The following is a 22,653-nucleotide window of genomic DNA, read 5'->3' on the forward strand; positions in this document are numbered from 1 at the left end:
ATGCTTTTTTTTTCCATTTTTATAAGACATGGAAAGAATAATTTCCATCCAAGACTACAAATCAGACCTCATCCTGGGAAATATGTTTACAGCACCCTTGAATACTGCTATCTATTAATAGAGATGTTCTCTTTGGATTACCAAAAGCCGCAATAAAATACAGCTTTTCAGCATTTAAAAAATCTGTTCTCTTCTTGTCTTCACCCATTTTATTTTAATGCCTGATGTTTTTCTCTAAATTCTTCAAAGCTGAGGTCATACCATTTGATGGATTAAAAAGATATTTGCACACCATCCAAGGTGCTGAAATTTATAACCAGCTCATTTCTCTAGACTTTCCATTGTCTTTGGAGAGAGGTGGCTATTTGCAGATGATGATTTAGCCTACCCATGGCTAGGGTACATCTCCGACTCTCCCTCTCCTCCCATCTCTTGTCTTTAACTACGTAGAAAGATAATAGTTGGTTAGATTAGGTGTCTACGTTTGGTGGTCTGAGTATCTTCTCCTATACTTTATATTTCAGATTAAAACAGGGTTTTTTTCCTGCAGAAATTATGTGAGTAGTTGTACTTGTGCAGCATCTCAAGACACGTATTTTGGCTCAGATAAGTATTTGCAGCTATGCACCTAAATAACTCTACCTACTCTGTCTATATAGAAAAATCCCACTTTTTATGTCTTCTAGCATTTGCAAAGAGGCAGATGTACCAGTGCTTCCCTTTTCTTCTAGACAACCTGTTTTGGATTTAAGTGGATGAGATTTGAGTGGATTTGGATTTGAGTGGATGGGATTGGTGTCCCAGAGGGAAAGTCAACACAGTCAGCAGTTGGCTGGGCAGTTTGTCCAGTTGCTCTGTAATTTGGTCTAGGGGTGTTAACCACTTAAGTTACCTAAAGGCTGATCTTCCCTAAATCTTACAGAAATTATTAGGTTAATGGTACTGGTAATTTCATCCTTTTACAGCAGCATCCATATCTTCAGATGAACATGCAGAAAATTAATGGTAAGAATAGGTAGCCATAGCCTTTGTGTGAAAGTTAGACGACATGAGGGGAATACAGATTTTTCTTCAGCTTGTGTCAGAATTGATTGTAGAATCTGGTGGGCTGCTGAAGCATGTTACTGACAGTATTATAGATGAAACTGAGATGAAAGTGAACGTTGGAGATTTGATTCTTATTCTGTCGCCAATACCTTGTGATACCTTTTGTCCAAAGTGTAGTCCTTTTTGATTTTGCTACAGTGAGCCACAAGTCTCTCTGTTTTTAAGACTGGGTGTGTTTAAATGGGAAACTCTTAAGGATTCTGAAATTCAATTTGAATTTTCCTGATAGTTGGTGTGCCTCATAGGAGATCGTTTGAGGGTTAGTGACCCAAATTGGAGATCACTTGAGGCTTCTGAAGTGTATTCACCCAGATAATTTTTCTCAAGACTAAAAGGTCAAATGGCATTTTTTTTCTGTGTTCAGAAATCAGAGCTCAGTTCTGATTGTGTTGCATATGCTTCATCCACTCTATGCCCCATGTTACGTAGGAGATGCGTACTACCTGGTGAAAAAATTGAAAATAGCATAAATAGTTATCCTTGCAATATGAACTTGAGCCTAATGTAGGACTGCATTGGAGAAGTTTGACTGCAAATGTGAGGTGTTTAGTAGTAAAGAACGATTGCTGTCTTCCTCTCCAACCTGAAGACCTGGTTGGCTCTGCTGTACAGATTGTGCCTTGTGTAGTTTCATACGATACAGCCTATGGAGAGGACTCACCACATCGTGCCCCTTTTTAAGAAGATTTTCTTCTTTTTGAGGAGATACAATCTGCACCAAGTAGAAAAGTGTAAAAACCTCTCAGATGATTTGCACAGGTATGTGTTTTGAGTGGAGGGGAAAAGCACCTGAAGAATGAAGAGATAGGAGAACACAGGTAGCATAGAGGGAGAAGGCAATTGCCTGTAGAGTGAATATCCCTAACATTTTAGTAAAGATGATGTGCAGCCCTCTACTGTAATGGTAGTTATACTGTGAGGCACAGGACACCGGTGTTGAGAGTGGTAGCCAGGTTGAACAGGGAGATTTGTTAAACTAGTCTAGCATGCAGGAAATTCTGGAATAGTTAAATGGTGTACCTATGCTTAGGACCATTGTGGGATTTGCAGGCCTTCAAGTTCAGCATACACAGTGTGGTAGATGTTAAAGTACAATTTGAAGAAAAGGATGATTACAGATCAGGGAGGCAAAGGGTAAGTGGGAGGTAATGAACTGCAGACTAAGCAGGGGTAAATGGTTACAAAGCCAGGCTAACCTGACAGGCTTTTAGATTAGCAAATTCCTTATCTTGACAAAGAGTATGTGGTAGGCCTTCTTGATCTGGACTTCAGGTAAACAAAAATATCTGACGTGGTATTATAAGGGAAAATACTAAATAACTAAAGTGGAAAAGAAGTAGTTAGGTAAGCGGTTGTAAGGAAGATACGGAGTTGACTCTGGAGTAATACCTACACGTAGTGTTAAAGAGGAAAGCGAAAGACTTTAGAGAGGTTACTGCTGGAGCTCCGGAATGGTTTGTCTTTGCAGTGATTTTGTTTAATACTTTTATGTGACCTTTGCAGAAATATCAGCAAACTTCACCTGACAATTCCTAATGACTTGTCTAATGTCTTGTAAAATACCACTGGCTTCAGCAGGACTGGGGAGTTTACCTGGGAACCCTGAAGGAGAAAGAAGGAGGGGAGGAGAGAAGGCTAAATATTGAAGCAATAAGATGGAGGAAAAAAAGAGAAATTCTGTAATGAACCATGGTTTAGGAAATGCAAATAATCAGAATGTAAGGAAATGCAAGTAATCAGAATGTAAGAATGAGAAGAGAACCAGAGATCAAGACTAGGGCTTTTATGTCTGAATATAGCTGTTGGACCTATTTGACTGGGATGGAGAGGGTGTTTCAGAAGAGTAGCATTTATCTACCCACAGAAGCTTGCTAACTCCAGCCCTATTTAATAGCTGGTTAGTTGATGTTTAATTACTTCAAATTATAGCTTCAGAAAGCAATGTATTATTTTTTGCATTCCAGAATGTCCAGCAACCTAATGGAAAGACTCCCTTGCAGAGTGAAAGACATGATTTCATATTCAGTTATGCTGAGTTCAGCTTTCCCATTTTCTAGGCAAAAGACTTACTCTTCAGCTACTGTGTCAATCTGCAGCTGCGACTGCCCCAAACGTTACTGTCCTCCTTTTTTTAAGGAAAAGTCTTGTATTCCATTGATTTCCTTACTTTTAAACAAGTCTATCTGACTGTCCAGGGGCCTGGAGAAAAAGGTAAGTCCTGGTGGGGAGATGCAGCTGCTTAACTGCAAGGCTTCGATGGCAGCTCCAGAAGCTCCTTTTGAGTTTCTTTCCAGCCTGTTGTGCACGATGGCTCTTTGCTTGCCCCACAGACCGTGTGCATCTCCTGCCTAACAGCATCTGAGGGGCTCTGTGCCTCCTCCTGCCCAAACAATAGAGATTAAAATGAAGGTGCTGAATCCCTTTTGGTACTCGTGCAGCTCACTTGCTGATCATGTATGAGGCTGTCAGGTGGGACAGCATTGCCCTCTCTGAGGTCTCACGGTATCACAAGCTGCTCCAAGTAATCCCTCTCTCACTCAGTAGAGCTGTGCAATGTACTGGATGTGATGGCTTGCCTGCAGCTCGTTTCCACTAACTGTGACAGGCATCGGGGGAAGCTGGAGATTAAAATTGCACCGCTGGGTACCTGACCTTGCCATTTCTGGGTTTTCCTAAGGCTGAGTTTTGGAGGAGCAGGTGAAGAAAAAGCGCATTTTCTGAACTTGTGTTTGATAGTACTGGCGACCTTAACTGTGTTTTAGTGAGACTTCTGCACTGACAACGGAGCATGATGGCATTTGTATGATGGTTTGGTACTAACGAAAGCACTCGAGGCTAGTATGCGAATTCTTTCTCACAAAAATCTCCTTCTCAGAGAGCAGATCTGTCTCCTATGTACGTAAACACTGAATTTTCATAGGATTCAAAGCCTCAGTCCCTTTTCTGAGACGTTTTCCTTGTTGTCTAATGGAATATCAAGAATTAACTGCGAAGTAGTTACAGTGAGAAATAGAACCATGACTATTAACTTGGCAGGTTTATTTTTAAAGTGGCTGCCTAAAAAGCTACCTTTGCCATTCCTATCTGGAATCTCACCCAGTATTTCCCATCTTTTGTGCAAATAGTAATCCAAGAATTTTCTTTATCCTGTGATCTTGGAGGCAGACCTAAAACACAGCAGACAAAATGGCTTGTGCTTGGAACAAAGAACAGTGCTACGAGAGTTGGAGACCTGCAGTCGGGTGGTTCACTCTCAGATGTGGAAGCTGGCCAAATTTCCCCAGTGGCCTGGCCTTTCTGCCACGGTTCCATGTCAGTGACCGAGCCCAACAAGTGTCAGAACAAATTCAAATAGTAGAATTGATTGCCGGGAGTGATTTATGCGTGTCTGCCTCTCCTCGGGTGGGGAAGGTTTGTTTAAATTTTGCCCTGCCATTTTGAACTGGCTTCAGACATTTCTCAGTTTATTGGAAGTCTGCTTTTCAGCTGCCGTTCTTTTCAGTAATAACTTTATGCTATAAAACTTTACTTGACTGGCTTGTAAAACCAGCTTACTAGGAAAGTTTAAAGGAACCTGGCTTTCTTGTGGAATATATCTACCAGCAGTAACCTGAAAACTACTCTGAAAACCTACAAGAAGTGGATTTTGAAACAGGAGCCTATTTGATTCAAAATTTAAGGGGAAAGATGTTTTTCTCATAAGAGACCTACAACAATCATCTAGTCCAACTACCAGGTTGGACCAGGGCGCATTCACACTAAACCTGCTGTAAGCCAGCACCCCCAGATCCCTCTCTGCAGGGCACTTTCCAGCCACATCCTCTCCCAGTTTATATGTGTACCCAGTGTAGAAATGTTTTCTCATAGTTTCTTGCCTCCCACCGAAGAAGGTTGCAGAAGTTGGTGTAAATAAACACTACAAGGCAGAAGTCATGGTAATATGGAAAATAGGGCACCTTATTCTGTCTGTGAGTTTTAATTAAGAAATTCAGTTGAGAACTGTTACCTTTCAGTGTTGTTATTTTTGGTGGAATGACTTCATTTGCTCTGGAACTTTTTCAAACATTGTGTGATTTTTTAAAGTCTATTAAAACATTCCTAGATAGCAAGCTGTTGCTCAACTATTCTTTTATAAGCACTTATATCTCCCTTCATAAGATAACCCTGTGTATGTAATCTGTATATTGCCAGCAGGAGTTCATGCACACCTAACACTTCCTTTTGATATATAATGTAAAAAATCTAGTTCCTTAATTCTTCTTACACTGGTATCCACCTTTTTCTTTTATGAAATGTCATGTCTATTAAAAAAAAAAAAAAAAAGAAAAAGCTATTTTTTAAAAGGACTTTTTATTCCTGACACAAAAGGAAGATGACATAGCCCTTGTCTCAACATCCCACAGTGTTCCATGGCTGAAGTATTTTCATTGCCTAGACCATAAACTTTATTTTCAAGCATGTCTGCTTTAATTCATGAGTCCCTTATAATTCATTGTCTAAATTCTCAGCACAGATGTATAATCATTATTTTTACTGCAGCAGTATCTAGAAGTCCCTGCTTACTTTGGGGCTCAGTGGTGCCCAACAACTGAAAGCAAGAACTGCCCACAGGTATCCAAAGGTCATTTTTTTCCCCTTTGAATAGTTAACACAGAGATTCTTCAAAATCTTCTTGGATGTCAGTCGTATTTATAGTATTGCAATGCAGTGGTAGAAGCCTGATTCATGCAGCATATTCAGTGGCCAGTTGACTGCACAGCCTTGGCTACCAGCCGTGTGTAAGCTCCCTGCCATAGTTTTTATCCATTTGGTCTTTAATAGCCTTGCTGTGCCTTGGAGAGCTGGAACAGGAGCTCTGACAGTCTTGCCATACACGCAGAATTGACTGGGAAAAGAAAACTGATGAGCATTGTGTGCTCTTCATCAGTAACCACCTTTTGCTGATTTTTAGAGAATCCATTGCAGAGATGAGCCAGCTATTTCATTCTCTTCTGAAGCCACTATGGAGGAGCTTCATGTGTAGACTTCATGCAGGGGAAGGTTCCCTTTGCAAGTGGCGTATATTAAAGCTGCACAGGAGTGGCTGATGATGATAATACTGCAGAGACCAGACCTGAGAAAATAAAGGAAGTCAAAGGAGAAAGAGAAGGATAAGGGAGGGGAGCCAGAGAGGCAAATGGAATAAAACAGAGGAAGGAAGTGGTGGGGGAAGGCAGAGGTACAGAGAGAGTAAGGAGAGACACGCAAGAAGGAAGAACAGACATAGAAACAGTGGAACAGAAATAGCATCTGTAATTTATTTTCAGCCAGGAAGGAGCTGCAGCTCTCACTACTGAAGATGTGTACACAACCATGGTGCTGTGTAAATAAGATATAATTAAGCAGGTCCTGATACTCACCATTATCCCTTAGCTTTTTTACTGCTAAGAAGGAATGCAGCAATTAAACTGTACAAACATCTTCAAATATCTGTGCCACTGCAGTAAGCCACCACTTGGTAGAAAAAATGAAGTAATCTTACATGATGCAATGGTGTTTAGTAGAGGATTGAAATAGGAGAGAAGTAAAAGTGACGAAACACACAAGTATCACAGTATCACAGTATGTTAGAGATTGGAAGGGACCTCAAAAGATCATCTAGTCCAATCCCCCTGCCGGAGCAGGAACACCTAGATAAGGTTACACAGGAACGTGTCCAGGCGGGTTTTGAATGTCTCCAAAGAAGGAGATTCCACAACCTCCCTGGGCAGCCTGTTCCAGTGTTCCGTCACCCTCACCGAGAAGAAGTTTCTTCTCAGGTTTAAGTGGAACCTCTTGTGCTCCAATTTGTACCCATTACCCCCTTGCCCTTTCATTGTTTGCCACTGAGAAGAGCCTGGCTCCATCCTCGTGACAATCCCCCTTTATATATTTATATACACTAATAAGGTCACCCCTCAGTCTCCTCCAAACTATAGAGACCCAGCTCCCTCAGCCTTTCCTCATAAGGGAGATGCTCCACTCCCTTAATCATCTTAGTTGCCCTGCGCTGGACTCTCTCCAGCAGGTCCCTGTCCTTCTTAAACTGAGGGGCCCAGAACTGGACACAATATTCCAGATGAGGTCTCACCAGGGCAGAGTAGAGGGGAAGGAGGACCTCTCTCGACCTACTAACCACCCCCCTTCTAATACATCCCAGGATGCCATTGGCCTTCTTGGCCACAAGGGCACAGTGTCGGCTCATGGTCACCCTGTCGTCCACCAGGACCCCCAGGTCCCTCTCCCCTACACTGCTCTCTAACAGGTCGTTCCCCAGCCTATACTGGAACCTGGGGTTGTTCCTGCCCAGATGCAGGACTCTACACTTTCCCTTGTTATATTTCATCAAGTTATTCCCTGCCCAACTCTCCAGCCTGTCCAGGTCCCTCTGGATGGCAGCACAGCCTTCTGGCGTGTCGGCCACCCCTCCCAGCTTAGTGTCATCAGCAAGCTTGCTGATAGTACACTCAATTCCCTCATCTAAACCGTTGATGAATATATTAAATAATACTGGTCCCAGTACCGACCCTTGAGGCACTCCACTAGATACAGGCCTCCAACTAGACTCCGCCCCATAGACTACAACTCTCTGGCTTCTCTCCTTCAGCCAGTTCACAGTCCACCTCACTACCCGATCATCCAGACCACACTTCCTCAATTTAGCCGCAAGGATGCTGTGGGGGACCGTGTCAAACGCTTGTATGTTTCTTTAGATCCCTTTCTATGCATCTATATCTGGTTTCCTTTGTGTTCATTGTGTGTAACTAAATGTGTGCAAGCACACTATTGATAATATTACCTGCTCTCTTGACACTCAAATAAAAACTATTGCTAAGCTTTACCAAAAGCTACTGGGAACTTCCTGGTACAAAAGCATCTGATGGGCTTTTGAATGGCAGGTAAGGCTGCATTGCTTGCTTCATTTTATCAAATCAGTGAATTCACATTTTCTTCTTCTTTGAAAAAGAGCTGAAGGAAGTTTCCATATGCCGTGTTCCAGAGGCAGGATGAAGTTAAAAGAGGCAGGATGAATTTAAACTTCATTGTAATCTGTTGCTGCGTCAGTCCCCACAGCTGAGTGAATCTAAATACATGTGAGCTTGTCAAAAGTATTTTTTAAACGTTTAGTCCTATGAAAATTGGAAGGAATTTTTGCAAGTACTACTATGCCAAAAAAAAAGTTGCCAATATGCTTCTTCTGGAGTAAAGCCATGAAAATCAATGGAGAACAACAACGTCAAATTAGTGTCGAGGCAGCATGAGAGAAGACTGGAAGGGAACCTCCAAGTTTTATTTTAAGAGGGGAGGAGCCTTTTCTATTCCTTTAAGATAAAAATTAAAGCAGATACACAGTAAGAAATGCATGTTAAAGTAGAGCAAGTCTGTTGTATGTTCATTAAAGAAAAGCAAGCACGGGTGCTTTTTTGAAGCACCCTAACCTTAGCACCCCAGGAGGACATTGGGTTGGGCTAGATGTGTGGCAGCACCTGGGACTTGGCCAAGGTTTTGGTTAGGCTTGGGAGCAGGCTCTGGGCTCTGATGTTGGGTATAACATCACTGCTGTTTTGCTGTGTGAAATGCTGGCACATGAAGCACCCTCTTGGCCAAGGCAAAACTATTTACCAGAGAGGCTGGAAGCAATGTGCTGTCAGCTGCTCTTCTCTGCAGTTTGTAAGAGCCAGCCCAGTGTGGTGGTGCTTGCTGGTGGACATGCTGGCAGAGAAGTGCTGCCTTGCTGGGGTGGGCATTGCTGTGACTGGGGAAGCTGGGTCGCTGGGGGAGCTCTATCTCCTGCTGTGCTACCTTAAATTGAGGTTAAAAATAAAAAATAAATTCTGCCTCGTGCTTAACTGCACGCCTTAAATGGGGAATTTTAATAATATGCCAACAGCAGCAGTTTGGAGTGTCTTACTGCGGAAAAGGTCACTGTGCCCATAAGTTATCCTAGCATTTGATCAGTGGACTCCTTTCCAAAGACTTTAAGTCTCATTATTCACTGCTTATAAAGTCACTTGAGATATAAAAAGTCTTTTTATAGTAATGAAAGAACTCCCACAATTAGCCAGAAGGCAGCCATCTATCTTTTTAAACTCCTCAGTTCAGAGGAGACCAGGAGTTTCAGGCGTCTGAAGGTGGATGAATTGTTATGACAGTGATAAGTGTAACATTCATGTGGTGATGCTAGACGTGGCTGAGTTCATGGAAGGCTGGGGGGGCTAGAGGTGAAAGAGATTTTTTTTTGTTAGTGAAATGTAGAATGTGATTCTCTGAAAAGGAAAAAAGCAACTACATGTTATTTACAGAGACCTGAAGTATGCCATTCAGCATCTTCCATTATTCTTTGGGAATTGCAGATGATTAAAAAATGTCATTAATTTGATTTCCTAAAACTTGTAATAGCAACTGCCTTTTGAAGTGCCTCTTCCCTGAGAAAAATGCATACCCTGGAAGATGAATTGCAGAGTGAGCTTGTGGTAGAGCAGAGACACCATGAAGTTCACAGGAGAACACAGCATTCAGTGCAGGGGCTTAGAGATAAAAAATGATTTGTTCTGAGCACACACAGTGGCCCTTGATTATATTTTTCGCCACCATCAAAGGGTTGCTCTATGTGGTAGATCTTGTGAGACATTTATAACCTCCTATCCACAAATATAAAAAGTTTGCAATGATTAATGTAATAATTGATGGTCTAATTATATCAAGAAGTAACTCAACATTTTTTATGCATGCCACAGCCAGTTTGGTCTTTATTGCCCTCAGGCAGAATTCTAATATCGTTAGAAAAACTGTTTGTCAATATTAAAACAATTTACATAGTAAACACACTCCAGTCTTGTTACACCACCATCTGGGTTAGGTGAGCATTTGTGTTGGTACTAGGAGGTGCTGGTGAAGGCAGACCTCATGCGTGTTCACACTGTCCAGCTGTCAGTGTGGGAGGATTGCAGGTGCCAGCATTCACATCCCATGGGTAGGGGACAGGTTCATAGAGAGGGCAGCGGAAGTTCTTTGTGGAGAAGGGTTCAGGAAAGGAAGGATGGAGGACAGTGGAATTGGCAGACATGAGAGAAAGGAGACCCCTGGGGAACAAAAAAGGGTTCTGCACTTAAGGAAGAGGGAGACCAGAGGTAGCAAAGCAAGGGCAAGGAGAATGAGACTGGGAATATCAACTGGAAGGAGATGCAAGAAAGATAACCCTAGCAACTAGTAACAGGTCTGCTGGGCAGATTGAGGGAGTCAGAAAAGGGCTGCTCACAAATACATGTCTACTAGCACTTGTCTCTGGGCAGCTCACTATGAAACTAGTGCAATGATTCTTAAATTTAATTTGATGTTTTCATTTCATTCACAAACCAAGAGAACTGCAGATAGTACAAACCATGAGAAGTGCAGATAATAGTATGTTCTAACTTTCAAAACTCAAATGAATCTTTACTGAGCTGTTGCTGTTCGTTCTGAGCTGTGCTTTCTGAGCTGACCTTTCCGAGTTGTTCTGATGTTGCAAAAGAACATCAGCACCAAAGGACTTGAAAGGATTTATAGGAGATATAAATTGGTCTAACACACAGTGAGGAAGAGGTGGAAAGAGTATTCTCCAGTTACACAGACTGTCAAGACTCATGTTGTGAGATGCAGGAATTCAGGTTGCCTTTTGGCCCTATATTGGAACTGCTAACTCAGCAGTGCTTTTAAACTTGTTGGAGCAGGCATAGTTATCCTGGAGGTGTGAGCATCCTGAGGTGTAGCATCCAAGTTGGGGTTTTTTGAAACATGTCTAATGTGAGGGCCTAGATCCACAGAGACTTCAGGCACAGAAATGTCAAGGTGTCTCCCAGGGTGGACTCTTCCATACACTGCTAGAAGAGATTGAAATGATCAAAGGCATTTGTGGTGAATGATGATTGTGCCTAACCACAGCTGGAAGCATACTGTAGGTGAAGTTCCAAAACACCATCCTTTTTCTATGCTCAATGCCTTAAATGCAATTAAGCAGTCAATAAATTTGGAATTTAAAATCCCAAACCTCCTCTTAAAGGTGGTGTTGCCCATTCAATACTGTTGAAACAGCTACACAAACCCTGCTTACTAGTTTACTGTAGTCTACTGCAGTTGTGATGAGAACTCCATTCGCTGTACATCTACATGGGGCACTTTCTCCAATCCAGTTTAAAAATCTGTTGAATTCCCTAGGATAGCTTATTAGACAATACTTTTGGGCAGTGTCCAGCTCTTTGCAGGGGTCTTTTGAGGATGTGTCATGTCCTTCACAGAGAGGGGTTGCAGCTGTCAGGTCTGCTCACAGATGCACTGATCGTGGTGGACAACTCGGACAAAATGAAACATCGTCTTGAGGTCACTTGAAAGAAGAGTTCATTTTTTTTCACAGCTGCTGTTTAGATAATTAAAATTACCAAGAAGTCACTGGGTTATCTCCCTCTGGAAGGAAGCTTTGCGGGGTAGAAATGGGTATATTTCTGTTTTCCTACTTTTTGTAACATTTCTTTTGTCTCGCTTAGATTAAAACTTAACCATAGGCTTTTCAGCCACAGTAGATTTCTGCTAAATACTAGGAAATGGAAGTGGGAAGATGCACAGAAGGCTGCAAGTGCTGAGCATTGCCTATTCAGTACTGTTGAACCAGCTACACAAACTGTCCAACAGGATAAACTTCAGCTCTGCCAGGTAATGGAGATGTAATTCTCATTACAAGCCTGTGGTTCATATCTGAGGGAAGCAGCCAGACCCTGTATGTTCAGCAGCTTGTGTTAACTTTTAGGAGGGATGACAAGATTTCTCAGTCAGGGCAACAAAGGATCAATTAGGAACAAGTGTCGCTTCATTCTTCTGGCTAAGGAAGAGGAAATGTCATTAACCAGCATAATAAAAGTTGTCCTTTTACTGAACTTCCGTGAACCCTGAGTGAGATACTGATATTGGGTAATGGCTGAATTAGCTACCTTTCAGATTAACTTGCTGAAGAAATGCAGCTTAGTACTGAACTGTAACCTGAAAGGTCAGCATGTCAACTGGCCTTTCTGTAGATGAGCTATCACATTTGTGTTAACAGAAGAGTTGCAGTGTCCTCTGCAGCACGCATGTCACTGGTAGCTCACATGCCCTGTGCCCTGCTGTCCTGCCTAGACAGCATCACAGCTGGTGGCCCTCAGCAATGGAAGTTTTGTAGAGCCTGTATGTGCTAGAAGCTGTAAGTCTGGGAGGAAGGTGGTTTTGGTTTTGTTCTTTTTCTGTGTCTCGCAGTTAGGGAGGGATCAAAATCCTGTCCTAAAGAAGGACTGGTCAAATTAAGGGAGAGTGTTTGATCCTTTCTGCCAGTTTGCTATACAGGGATGTACCCGGGTTGTTGTAGCCTGGGTGGATTGAGGGCAAACTATTGGAGGTGAAGAGACTGCTGTGATGAGAGCAGATTTAGCACCTGTCAGGTCAGAGACATCTTTTGCACGGGTGTTGAAATCTCCTAGGACAGCGAGCCTTGTGTGAACTCTGTCATCATGTCAGACAGCATCTCTTGTCATTTTGCTAGGAAACCCTTATGTGTGGACACCTCTGCTCCACCAGAACCCTCTGGTCTCTCTGGTTATTCTTTCCTTTGTCTTTGCTGATTAAATGAAGGGTCCCCAAGGATTTTACTTCAGATCTGATCTTAGATTGCGATTTGCTTATGCTGGGTTTTTGCTGAGGATAGATTCTCTCATGATCTGCTAATTGTGATGTCATTTGTGATGGTTGCATTCACATGACTACACATCTTTTTTCCTTTTTTCCCCTTTTTCCTCTTATTATGGAGCAATCAAAGACTATAGGAAAAATTCTGGGCAATGTTAGAAGGAATTATCAAGAACAACAAAGTGTTAGATGACAAGTCTATTTCGTTCAGTCAGGCACTTACAAAATCCTGGAAGCAGTCTTCGCAAAGAACTGATTTTTCTTTTCTTTTTGGTAGAACCCAAAGGATAACCTAACAACCATTCATCTACTTTTTTTTTTTTTTTCACAGTCACTGTTTTGTTATTTAGTCCTGTCCCTTTTTCCTTCTCTGCTGTCCACCTCTGCATGAGTGGGAATAAGCCCAGTAGTGCTGGCATTAGAAGTGGCAGTTGGCCAATGTCAGTTGATTTGTGCATGAAAGACAAATTCGTTTGCTGGTTTATTTTCTAATAATGATGAGGGTTTGCATGTGGTTGGGTTTAGAGCAGAAATCCAAAGGGAGTAGCCAAGATCCAGGCAGTGGCCACCAGTCACTCTGGGGGGAGATGTTGACAAGTAGCCCAGACTGCAGTGTGTCCAAAAGCAGGGAGAGAGTGTTCATTAAACAGAAGCTTAATCAAACAGGGCAGGAGGATGGTTTACATGAGAGAAGATATATTCTTTACTTAACATTCACAACTTGCTTGTGGATTAATTAGCCCATCTGCTACAACAAATGTATTCCCATGTCTTTGTGTTGACTGTTAAAAGTGACTGATTTCTCTATCCACTTAAAACAGTACCCTGGATTCCACTGCAAGTAACCTTTCTGAGGCAAGAAATTTATTTAATCATCCACTAAGAACCTGTAAGTGGCTTGCTGTAAATAAGTGCTCAGCTGTCTATGGCTCCCAGGATAACTATATGTGAGTGTAAAGTTGGGGGATAATGCAGGAGGCAGAAAGCCCTTAAAAAGCTATATGAAGAGAGCCTCTAACCCCATCTGTAGTATTTGCTTTAGGTTTTAAAATAAATTCTCTCTTCCAAGCCCCAAAGTGGGCAGGACAGATGCCAGCATAGAGTAATTCAGCTATAGATTTTCTTTTGAGAAAGGCGGCATTCATGAATTAGGTGACCTTTATGCAGATTGCCAAAGTGTGTTGATGAACTTCAAGTGACAGTTTAAACAAGTACTGGGTTTCCAAAGTGCTTGTGTTGCATCAGAAGCCAACGTAAAGGATGGAATGTTTCTAAAGTCTTCAAATTAAATAGACATTTAGATGAAAACAGAGGGCAGCTATAGTTCCCAGGATAAATAACAATTTGGAACTTTTGTGATTTTACACACTTGTGTGATTTTAAAATGTTATAGCTCTTTGGAAGTACAGTTTGCATGTAAATGGCATGGTTGTGATTTTATGTCTATTTCCTCAGAAAAAGTGGTAAGTATTGACAGATGTGAATAAACAGAGCTTCTGGTTTTCAAAAAAAAAACTCGTAATATATTTGGTATGCTATCCAAATATCTTTTTGCTTTGCTGATGTGGATCTCTGATTAAATGGTCAGCTTGTGCCAAAACCAATGTGGTTCAGCTGGGACAGAGAAGGGAAAAAAACTGATACAGTGCTATGTGGTATTTATTCCCAAGCATTTGCTTTTAGAAGAAACACCTTATAGTTATACAAAACTTATCTGAAGTGTTAAAAGGGTTTGGGAAGTGATTTTCCTATTCCTAGGGCCTTATAGCATCCTTTTGTTATAAAACTGCAGAAACTGTGGAAAACTGTGTCCTTGATAGGATCTCAGAAGCAAGAATGAAGCAAGAGCTGAACTGAAAACTGACTAGAAGATCTAGGGTGGAAGCCTTATCTCCAATTGCCTCTATTCTATGGGGCTAAGTTTAAACACCCTAGCAGGATAACTTGTGCTATTGGGGAAGGTGTTCAGAAGCTCACTCCTTGGAGAAATATGATTTATTTTCTTATAACATAACTTGTTTTTTGACTGCTCTCTCCCTTCCTCTTCTATACCCCTGATATTTTCCCATGGAACTTAGATTGATGTAACCCAAGGTTATAATTTGATGGGTGATAATTTAAACAATAAATTTTTAACATGAATTCTTCACATTTTTGGCTTCAGTCATTAGAGAAACTATAATATGCATTAAACTTAGATGACCAAGATAGCTGCTATTCATATTACTTCATCACAGTGTAGGCTGCAGTAGTATGGAACTTCTGGTGGTCCCAGGCATTCAGCACAGCAAATTTTGAGCTTGTTTATGTACAGAAACCTGTTCACATAATTTCTAGACTTCTCATCACCACATAAAGTATCAGGGTTTGCTAGAAAGGTCAGCTGACCATTGCATTGGTAGCTGTGCCATGGTGTGGTTATTTTGCATGTCTTCGTTAGTAACATAGCCATGAAAACACTGCTGCTTTGGATGCTGTTTCAGAAAAGCTGGTTCTACCTTGCACTCGAGCATGTACTCTGAGACAGTATTGAGTTGACATAGACACATAATTAATGGTCAACAGTATCATAGCCATCCGCATACATAGACAGAACTCTGGTTACACATGTTGCTTCAAATATGACATTTGTAATTGATAATACTTCCGACTGGCTTAAAAATGTTACCGAAGGTGTCTGAAAAGCAATTTCGAGTTTGCTGGTGTTGTTCTTGTTCATATGTTTTCCCTTTATGACAAGAAATTTCCAAGAATTTCTTGAACGTAAGAGTGATGTGACAAAGAAATTTTGGGTTCAACCAGTTTTGGAGAAAAGTCAGCTGTGGTGCCTGTCCCGTTTCTGGGGAGGGTTTAGATTTTGTTCATTACACAGAAATTTCATGACTTCATTTTCTATACAACAAAGTTAATTTGGGCATGAGCTTGCAGTAGAATCCTACTTCTGATTTGCTGCCAGAGTAGAGATTTTCCGAGGGATATGAATTTGAGTCAGGTTTTGGTACCCTTCAGCTACTCACAGTCCTTACTAAAAAACCCTGCCTTTATACCCCAGCACAGGGTCATCTCATCTCCACAGTAGCTCACAACAGTTAGGACTTCAGCAGCGGTCAACAGCAGTCCCATTACTTTGGAAACAGCAGAGTAGTATTTTCTGTCTAAGGATGTTGCCTGTGTCCACAAGCTTAGCTACTGACTGCCATTGACTGCCATAGCACTCACATTTTTTAGTGGACTCAATTTTGCCCTAAACATGAGAATTCATATGAATTTACCCTGGGGACTCATTTCGTCTGGTTTGCCTTGCTGCTTTGCCTGTACCAGAGAGAAACCTCACCAGAGTCTTTCAGTTTTGCAACGCTATGCTTCATTTGCAGCACGATTTTCTCTGGTTTATTTGTCTATTCATAGCAAATTGTTTCTTCAGTTTGTTTGATTTAAATTTCTCAGCAGCTGACTGTGTTAGTCAAATCTTCCTATCTTTGGTCTTAATGACTGTATAATGGCCACAGCAGATAAGTGACAAAACATTGAAAATTGTCCTTGTTTCTTTTTAGACATCAGCGACATGTTTATTGACATCTGCATTAATAACAATGCTGTGCCAGAAATCCTTTAAAACAGTTACATGGCACAGAAAATGCTGAAATTGAAAATTAAAGGCACCCCTCTGGTTTTATTTGTATTTTCTGAAGTGAATAAAATAGCATGAGAGAAGTAATTTCCAGTGACCTTTCTAAATACTGTCATTTCTTTGCTGTGTTCATATTCTATTGGGACAGTTACGGAAGAGTTCAAACTTTTTTAATTTCTAGCAAAGGTTAAAGAATGTCTTTCACCTCCCAGCTTTATCTTCCCTCTTGCATGGATGCCAAAGTGCAGGCCAGTCAGCATGTGGCTTGATGTAGTACACAAATCGTTCATCTCCCTATATTTTACACCCATATCATTATACTGTCTTTTCTTCTGTGAGTAACCTTTGGTGTATTTTTGTTTTTCTCTAGGTCAATGGGAAGGACCTCTCCAAGGCCACTCATGAAGAGGCAGTGGAAGCTTTTCGCAATGCCAAGGAGCCAATTGTCGTTCAGGTTTTACGACGAGCCCCAGTCAGCAAAGCTCATGGTAGCGCTCAGGATGTTCGGCTTGTGGATGCCAGCACTCAGACTGACATCACTTTTGAGCACATTATGGCTCTGGCCAAACTAAGGCCTTCCACACCACCAGTTCCTGATATCTGCCCTTTTCTACTCTCAGACAGGTATGGTTTATCTTCTGCTGTTTGCCTGAAGGATTGGGGCATTGCAGGGGTAGGCTTTTAGCCTTCTCTTGAGAAAGTATCAGGAGCACTTTAAATAATTTCTAAATGCTGATGATCACTGTCCTATTCAGGCTTCAGTGACAGTTTTCCTAAACTCTGTTCATGGATTAGAGCTACTGGAAGGAATTTTGTCCATGTTTACTTTGTGTTCATATGTTTGATCATCCAAACAGCTAAGCCCTAGTCAAGAAGAAAAACACTTCTGTGTTCCAAAATACCAAAAAAGCCTTCAGGTTTAGAAAGAGCTGTCTTGTTGCTTTCTGTTCTTCCAAATTTCTCACTAAAAGATCAAAGAAACAAACCATTTAATTTAAGTTCTAAGTCTGTACCTAAGTGCACATTGAAAAGATTTTATTCTTTGTGCTCCAAGCCCATTTAAAAGTGCAGTTTACTGACATTTTTAAGTGTGCATCTACACAAATGCACTTCACCACCCTGTTATCACTTTAACAGAATAGGATAATGCGAGTTGGTTTATGCTAGTTCTTTAGAAATATGTGAGCCTGGTGTGGGTTGTAGAGTGTGGATGTTCAAGACTTTGTAATCAGATAATTAGTGAGTTGCCCTTGGCCATGATGCACCACATGAATCTGGAGTTAGTACCTTTATGAGCATAAGGAATCCCATATTGTCATAATTAAGTAGTTTGGCCCAAACAGACCCTTAAATCTGACAAAAGACAAGCCCAGCAAAATTAACTCAGCTGGAGTATGAGCCTTTGGAAAGAAAACAGCCTGTGCTGCTTCTTAATATTGTTCCTTTCAGGCTGTCAGGCCACTCTTGAGTAGCATTCCAGAGATGAGAAAACTACAGAGAAGTGGGGGTTTCTTATAATTTTTTAATTTAAAAAAACCCTATTGTCTCATCTATTGTTGTTGTAATGCTTTGTTCCACATAGCTGCCATTCTCTTCACCCAGTGGAGCATGAATTTTATGAAGGTAATGAGTATCTTTCCAGCCTGCCTGCTGATGCAGATAGAGCAGAGGACTTTGAGTATGAGGTAAGATCACTGGCACACTACAGCCTTTATTTCTGTTATTATAGATATGATATTTGCACAGCTGACAGCAGGCTCCTCTGAGAAAAATGAGAGTGGGAATACTTCTTAAAAAATTGGCACCAAAGATTATTTTATTTTATACCTGTGTAATGTCACAGGCTTTACTGGGGTTAGGCTACACACGTGAAATGTGAAAGCAGAATTCTGCAGTGGGTGGCTACTTAAAAGTCCAGGGGGCTTACTGAACATATTCCCTCTTTGTGCAGTGGAGACTGTAGCTCAGATGCTTTGCTTTTGCATTTCTAACACTCTAAAGCAAGCCTTTCCAAAATTAAAATTGTTAACTGGAAGCTTAATTGCTTCTTTTCCCCCTAATTTTAAGAATCAGCTGGCTTTTTGTCTCATGCCTTACAGATCAGTCTTCCAGTTATTTTGGTGTGTACTTTACTGTTTGGAAGATCAGGCAACAACTTTGAAAATTAATATCGTTTTTATTACTTGTTTTTTTATATTTGTCATTGTAAGTATTGCAATTATAGGAAACTGTGCTCTGTATCACAAATGTCCCTTTGCTGTTAAAGTACTGTACTCTCCAGTGACAGTGGTGGGTGTGTTTCAGAGTCACCAGAAAATCACTATGTAAGGTTTCCCAAAATTATAACGTGATTGGTGATGTTGCTCTTCATTAGATTTTCATTTCAATCTCTAGTCTTCTTGTCTGCCATTCATTAGCTTTTCATACTTTGTCACCCAGTAACAAAACGTTTGTAGGGACAGGCATAGAAGCAGATGGTTATTTTTAGTATTAAATAGTGCTGAGTCTTTGCATAAGTTCAAGTTACTTTATTTTAAATTAGTGATTATAAATAATTAAATATCTTTAATACAAGATTTTAAATATCCTATCATCTTGTTTGCTCTCCCTTAAGGAACCTTTTTAAAGGTTTCATATAACTGGTTGACATTTGGAAATGAAATTAATGGCAAAAGCTTTGGCAAATATGCCGTGTGTTCACTTCTGTCGTGTCTTTAGCGGCTAAAATGCTCTATTGCAAGTTCAGCTTATTGTTCTTTCCTTCTGACAGCCTGGGGACTATGAAGCTCTTCCCCCAGGAAGCAGAAAAATCAAATAATATCTACTTAGTGAATCTCAATCAGAACAAGGAAACTTTTATTTGAACTCCTCAAAAAATCATTGCTAGGGATTAGTGAAATCATTATTTCTTCCCAGTTGGGTTTTGGTTCAGTATCTCACAGCACAAAGGTCTCAGAGCTTAAGTTCTGGTTTAACTCTCGATGTGTAATATAATATTAAATTTCTCTGTCAAGTGCATTTGTTTATGTTACTTCTTCCTTAAATGTAACAGGGACTATTTTTCTAGTAATTATTAAATAAATTAGTGAGGTAAGCATCTAGGGAAAATATCTTTCAAAATAGTTAGGTAAAAATAATTTTCACCATTTAATCAGAATATCTGGACATATTCAAATACTAACAGTTTTAAAGAGTCTACCTGGTGGAAGCAGGTCCTCTTTATGATGACCATTATTAATCCATAATAATAGCTGGCATAAGTATTGTGACAATGGTAAATGCTTGGGCAGGTTCTCAGTTGCCTTTAATCTCTGCTAATCACACCATCATAGCGATTAATTTGCTGTCAGCTGTGGTTCAGTTGCCCAAGGCAAATTCACTGAGTGACTGAAATAAAGTGTTTCATATGAAATTTATATAGGGAGGGAACTGTCTGGTTTCCTTTGAGAAGCAGCTTTCTACTAAATACAAAGGTTTTGAAGGAGAAACAAAAACATCTTGGATGCTTTAACTAATAGATCTCTAGACATGAAAGACATTCCCAAAATTTAAGCCTGTGTAGTAATACTATGATTTAGGTTACTCACTGTTTTATTATCTGTTATTTCAGGTCCTTATAAGATATTATTAAGCTCTCTTGATGTAGCTAGGGAGCTGGAAAAATTGATAGCATTGTCCCCAGAGATAGATATCTGCATTTAAAAAAAAAAAAGTCCCATAAAGGACAGAGTCAAAAGGGATTTATCAGCTGATGTTACCAATCCAGGTGAGAAGCAGCAGGACAGTGAGTGGAGCAGAGGCTATGGTCCCATGTCAGGGTCTCTACCACAGTATTGACTTAGTGGTCACCCTGCTGTGACCACTCAGTCCCACCCTTGCCCTTGTGTTTTCTGACCCCTCAGTTATGCCAGTGTTTCCTTTTGTGAATCAAATGTGAGAAATAATCCAATATTTAAAAAAAACCCAAACCCACAAACAAGCAGATTTTTAGAAGGGTTGTTTTTAACCTAGCCCATCTGCTGATCTAGTTTCCAGTAGAGCTCCACAAATTGCTGTGCTGGTGGCAGCAGCATCAGGGAAGGAAAAATGTTCTAGTACTTGGGAAGACAGCAGCTTATAAAATCAGCATTATCCATCCACCATCTAAGGGTGCAAGTAGCAAGAAGAGAGGGTACAGAAGCTCTGCTCATGGCACTCTGCAGGCTACAGGCTGGATGGTAGAAGCACAGAGAATTCTCTGTCTCCCATCATCTGAGTTCTCCTGTGTTAGGGGAAAGAGGCTTATTGTTATTACTGTGTTTTCTGTAGAAGGAAAATTGTATCAGTGCTCCATGATTTTATCATTTTTTCTTCACAACGATTTTGTGCTGTGAACTTAACTAATCACACACAGCAAAAAACCTACCTGGTGTCAGAAGCATGGTGCAGGTGCATTTCCATTGTTCTGTACAGCTCACAGGTCTCCATGGCAAACTTAATAAGTTTTTTAGTGGATCCAAAGCCAAACGTGAGGATTTCAGAAAGGAATTGAAAGATAGTGAGTAGAAAAAGAACTAGGGCAAAACCTTGTTAGTTCCTAGAAATGGCTTGTAAGTGCATGAGTTCTGAGACACATATATGAAATACTCAGCCAAATGAAGTAAGGAAATCAGATGGCTAGCAACTGAGGTGCTATAAACAAGAATGTTTTCCAGGAAAGGGAATGTCCTGGAAAGCTTTGATCAGCTTGGAACTTGCTTACAGATATATTGTGGTGTTTAAGTACCTGAGTTATCATCTGTGTGTAGGAGGATCATATATGATAGCCAGCGCTGGGGATGTGGACTTATACTTGCAAGTGGATTTGGTAGGATTAGACACTTACAAGACTCTTCCATTTCATTTTTAAGAAAAAGCCAGTGGGTTCTTCTCAGATTGTCACAGTGCAATGACCTCAAGTATGAGCCAATTGTCTTGGAAGGATGAACTCCCTGGGAGGCTCATTAGGCTCCATACAGTACCATACTGTAAACAAATGGCTGGGAACATGACGAAGCTGGAGGGTTGCTGATAGCCAACTTGAGCATCCTTATGTTGCTGCTGCAGAGCTTGTCTAAAAGGAATCCAAATTGTTGGTAGATACTAAGACAGTGGAGCTAGCCATCAGTCAGTGTTGGCAGAAAGAGATCAAAAGATTTGCAATTCTGGCATAACCAGATACCCATGAGGACTTTTAAGATAAAGCAGGAATTGACCAATTTGTTAATGCTCAGTTGGGCTTGCAGTCAATATCACTGAAAGAAAGCCAAAGATGTTGAGGTCAAACCTACCCAGTCTGGCTGTGAGTGGCTGTTGCGCTGATGGAATTGCATCATGTGACACCCTCTTGTACCAGTGAGGTGAAAGGGCTAAAAGTATTACAGCCAGTAAATCTCTGTTAAACATGGCTCTGTTAAACATGTAAGAACAACAGAGGATACTGGTACTAGATAAGAGTAAATAAGCTAATGGGCATGCATTTCTTTAACAATATTTCTGAATCTACTATCCAGGAGAAAGAAACATCATATACTTGGTTTGGAACATGGGCAGTAATACCGAAATTAATGTCACTTAATAGTGGAATAGTGAAAAAAATAGGTAAAAAAAAAAACCCTGATGAATATTGTAAAGGGAGAGCTGGACAAAAGAAAGTGTCATTGATATCTGGTGCTATTCAGTCTGAGGAGACTGCCTTTCAATAAGAGTGGCAGAAGAAAAGATGTTACAAGCAGGCACCAGCAGGTAGTGTTGTTCAGTCAACAAGTCCTTATCCAAGGGCAAAGACCTTCATACTATCTATGTACTGAAACAGCTTTTGAGCAAAAGCAAAACAGGAAGTTTTCTGCTGTGAGAGCCAATATCTCTAGAGAATTACAGCCTTTAAAATCTCCTGTATCTGAGATAGGGAAAGATTCTTATTTCTACCTGAATGCTTCTTACAAACAGCAAAAGTTGACATGCTTGAGAAGGAATAGCAGTGGGCTGAGGTAACTGTTGTTGCATATATGAGGAAGAGTAGGCTGAAGTTTGCTCTCAGAATTGAGGGAGGGGTTTTGGAGGGATGTTGGGTGTTAGTTGATGTGGATGTGCTATGAAGACCAGCATAATTGTCTAAAAGACTTACCATCTCTGATTGTTCTCATTTTTAGGCACAGGCACAAGTGACTGCACCAATACAGTAACATAAC

General features: G+C 40.8%; 1 protein-coding gene across 2 annotated transcripts in view; it reads left to right on the forward strand.

Annotated features, from left to right (window-relative positions):
• Positions 1–22,653, forward strand: part of PDZRN4 (PDZ domain containing ring finger 4) — a 246,405-nt gene that overhangs the window by 185,982 nt on the left and 37,770 nt on the right. For both annotated transcript variants that reach the window (XM_061361171.1, XM_061361172.1), the window contains 2 exons: positions 16,815–17,068; positions 18,027–18,129. In XM_061361171.1, the coding sequence (XP_061217155.1) occupies positions 16,815–17,068; positions 18,027–18,129 (357 nt within the window). The remainder of the gene's footprint in view (positions 1–16,814; positions 17,069–18,026; positions 18,130–22,653) is intronic.

Source organism: Neopsephotus bourkii, unplaced genomic scaffold (assembly GCF_033783945.1).
Source record: "Neopsephotus bourkii isolate Nb327-2 ecotype Australia unplaced genomic scaffold, CSIRO-AGI_Nbou_v1 NB_1053, whole genome shotgun sequence".
Lineage (NCBI taxonomy): Eukaryota > Metazoa > Chordata > Aves > Psittaciformes > Psittacidae > Neopsephotus > Neopsephotus bourkii.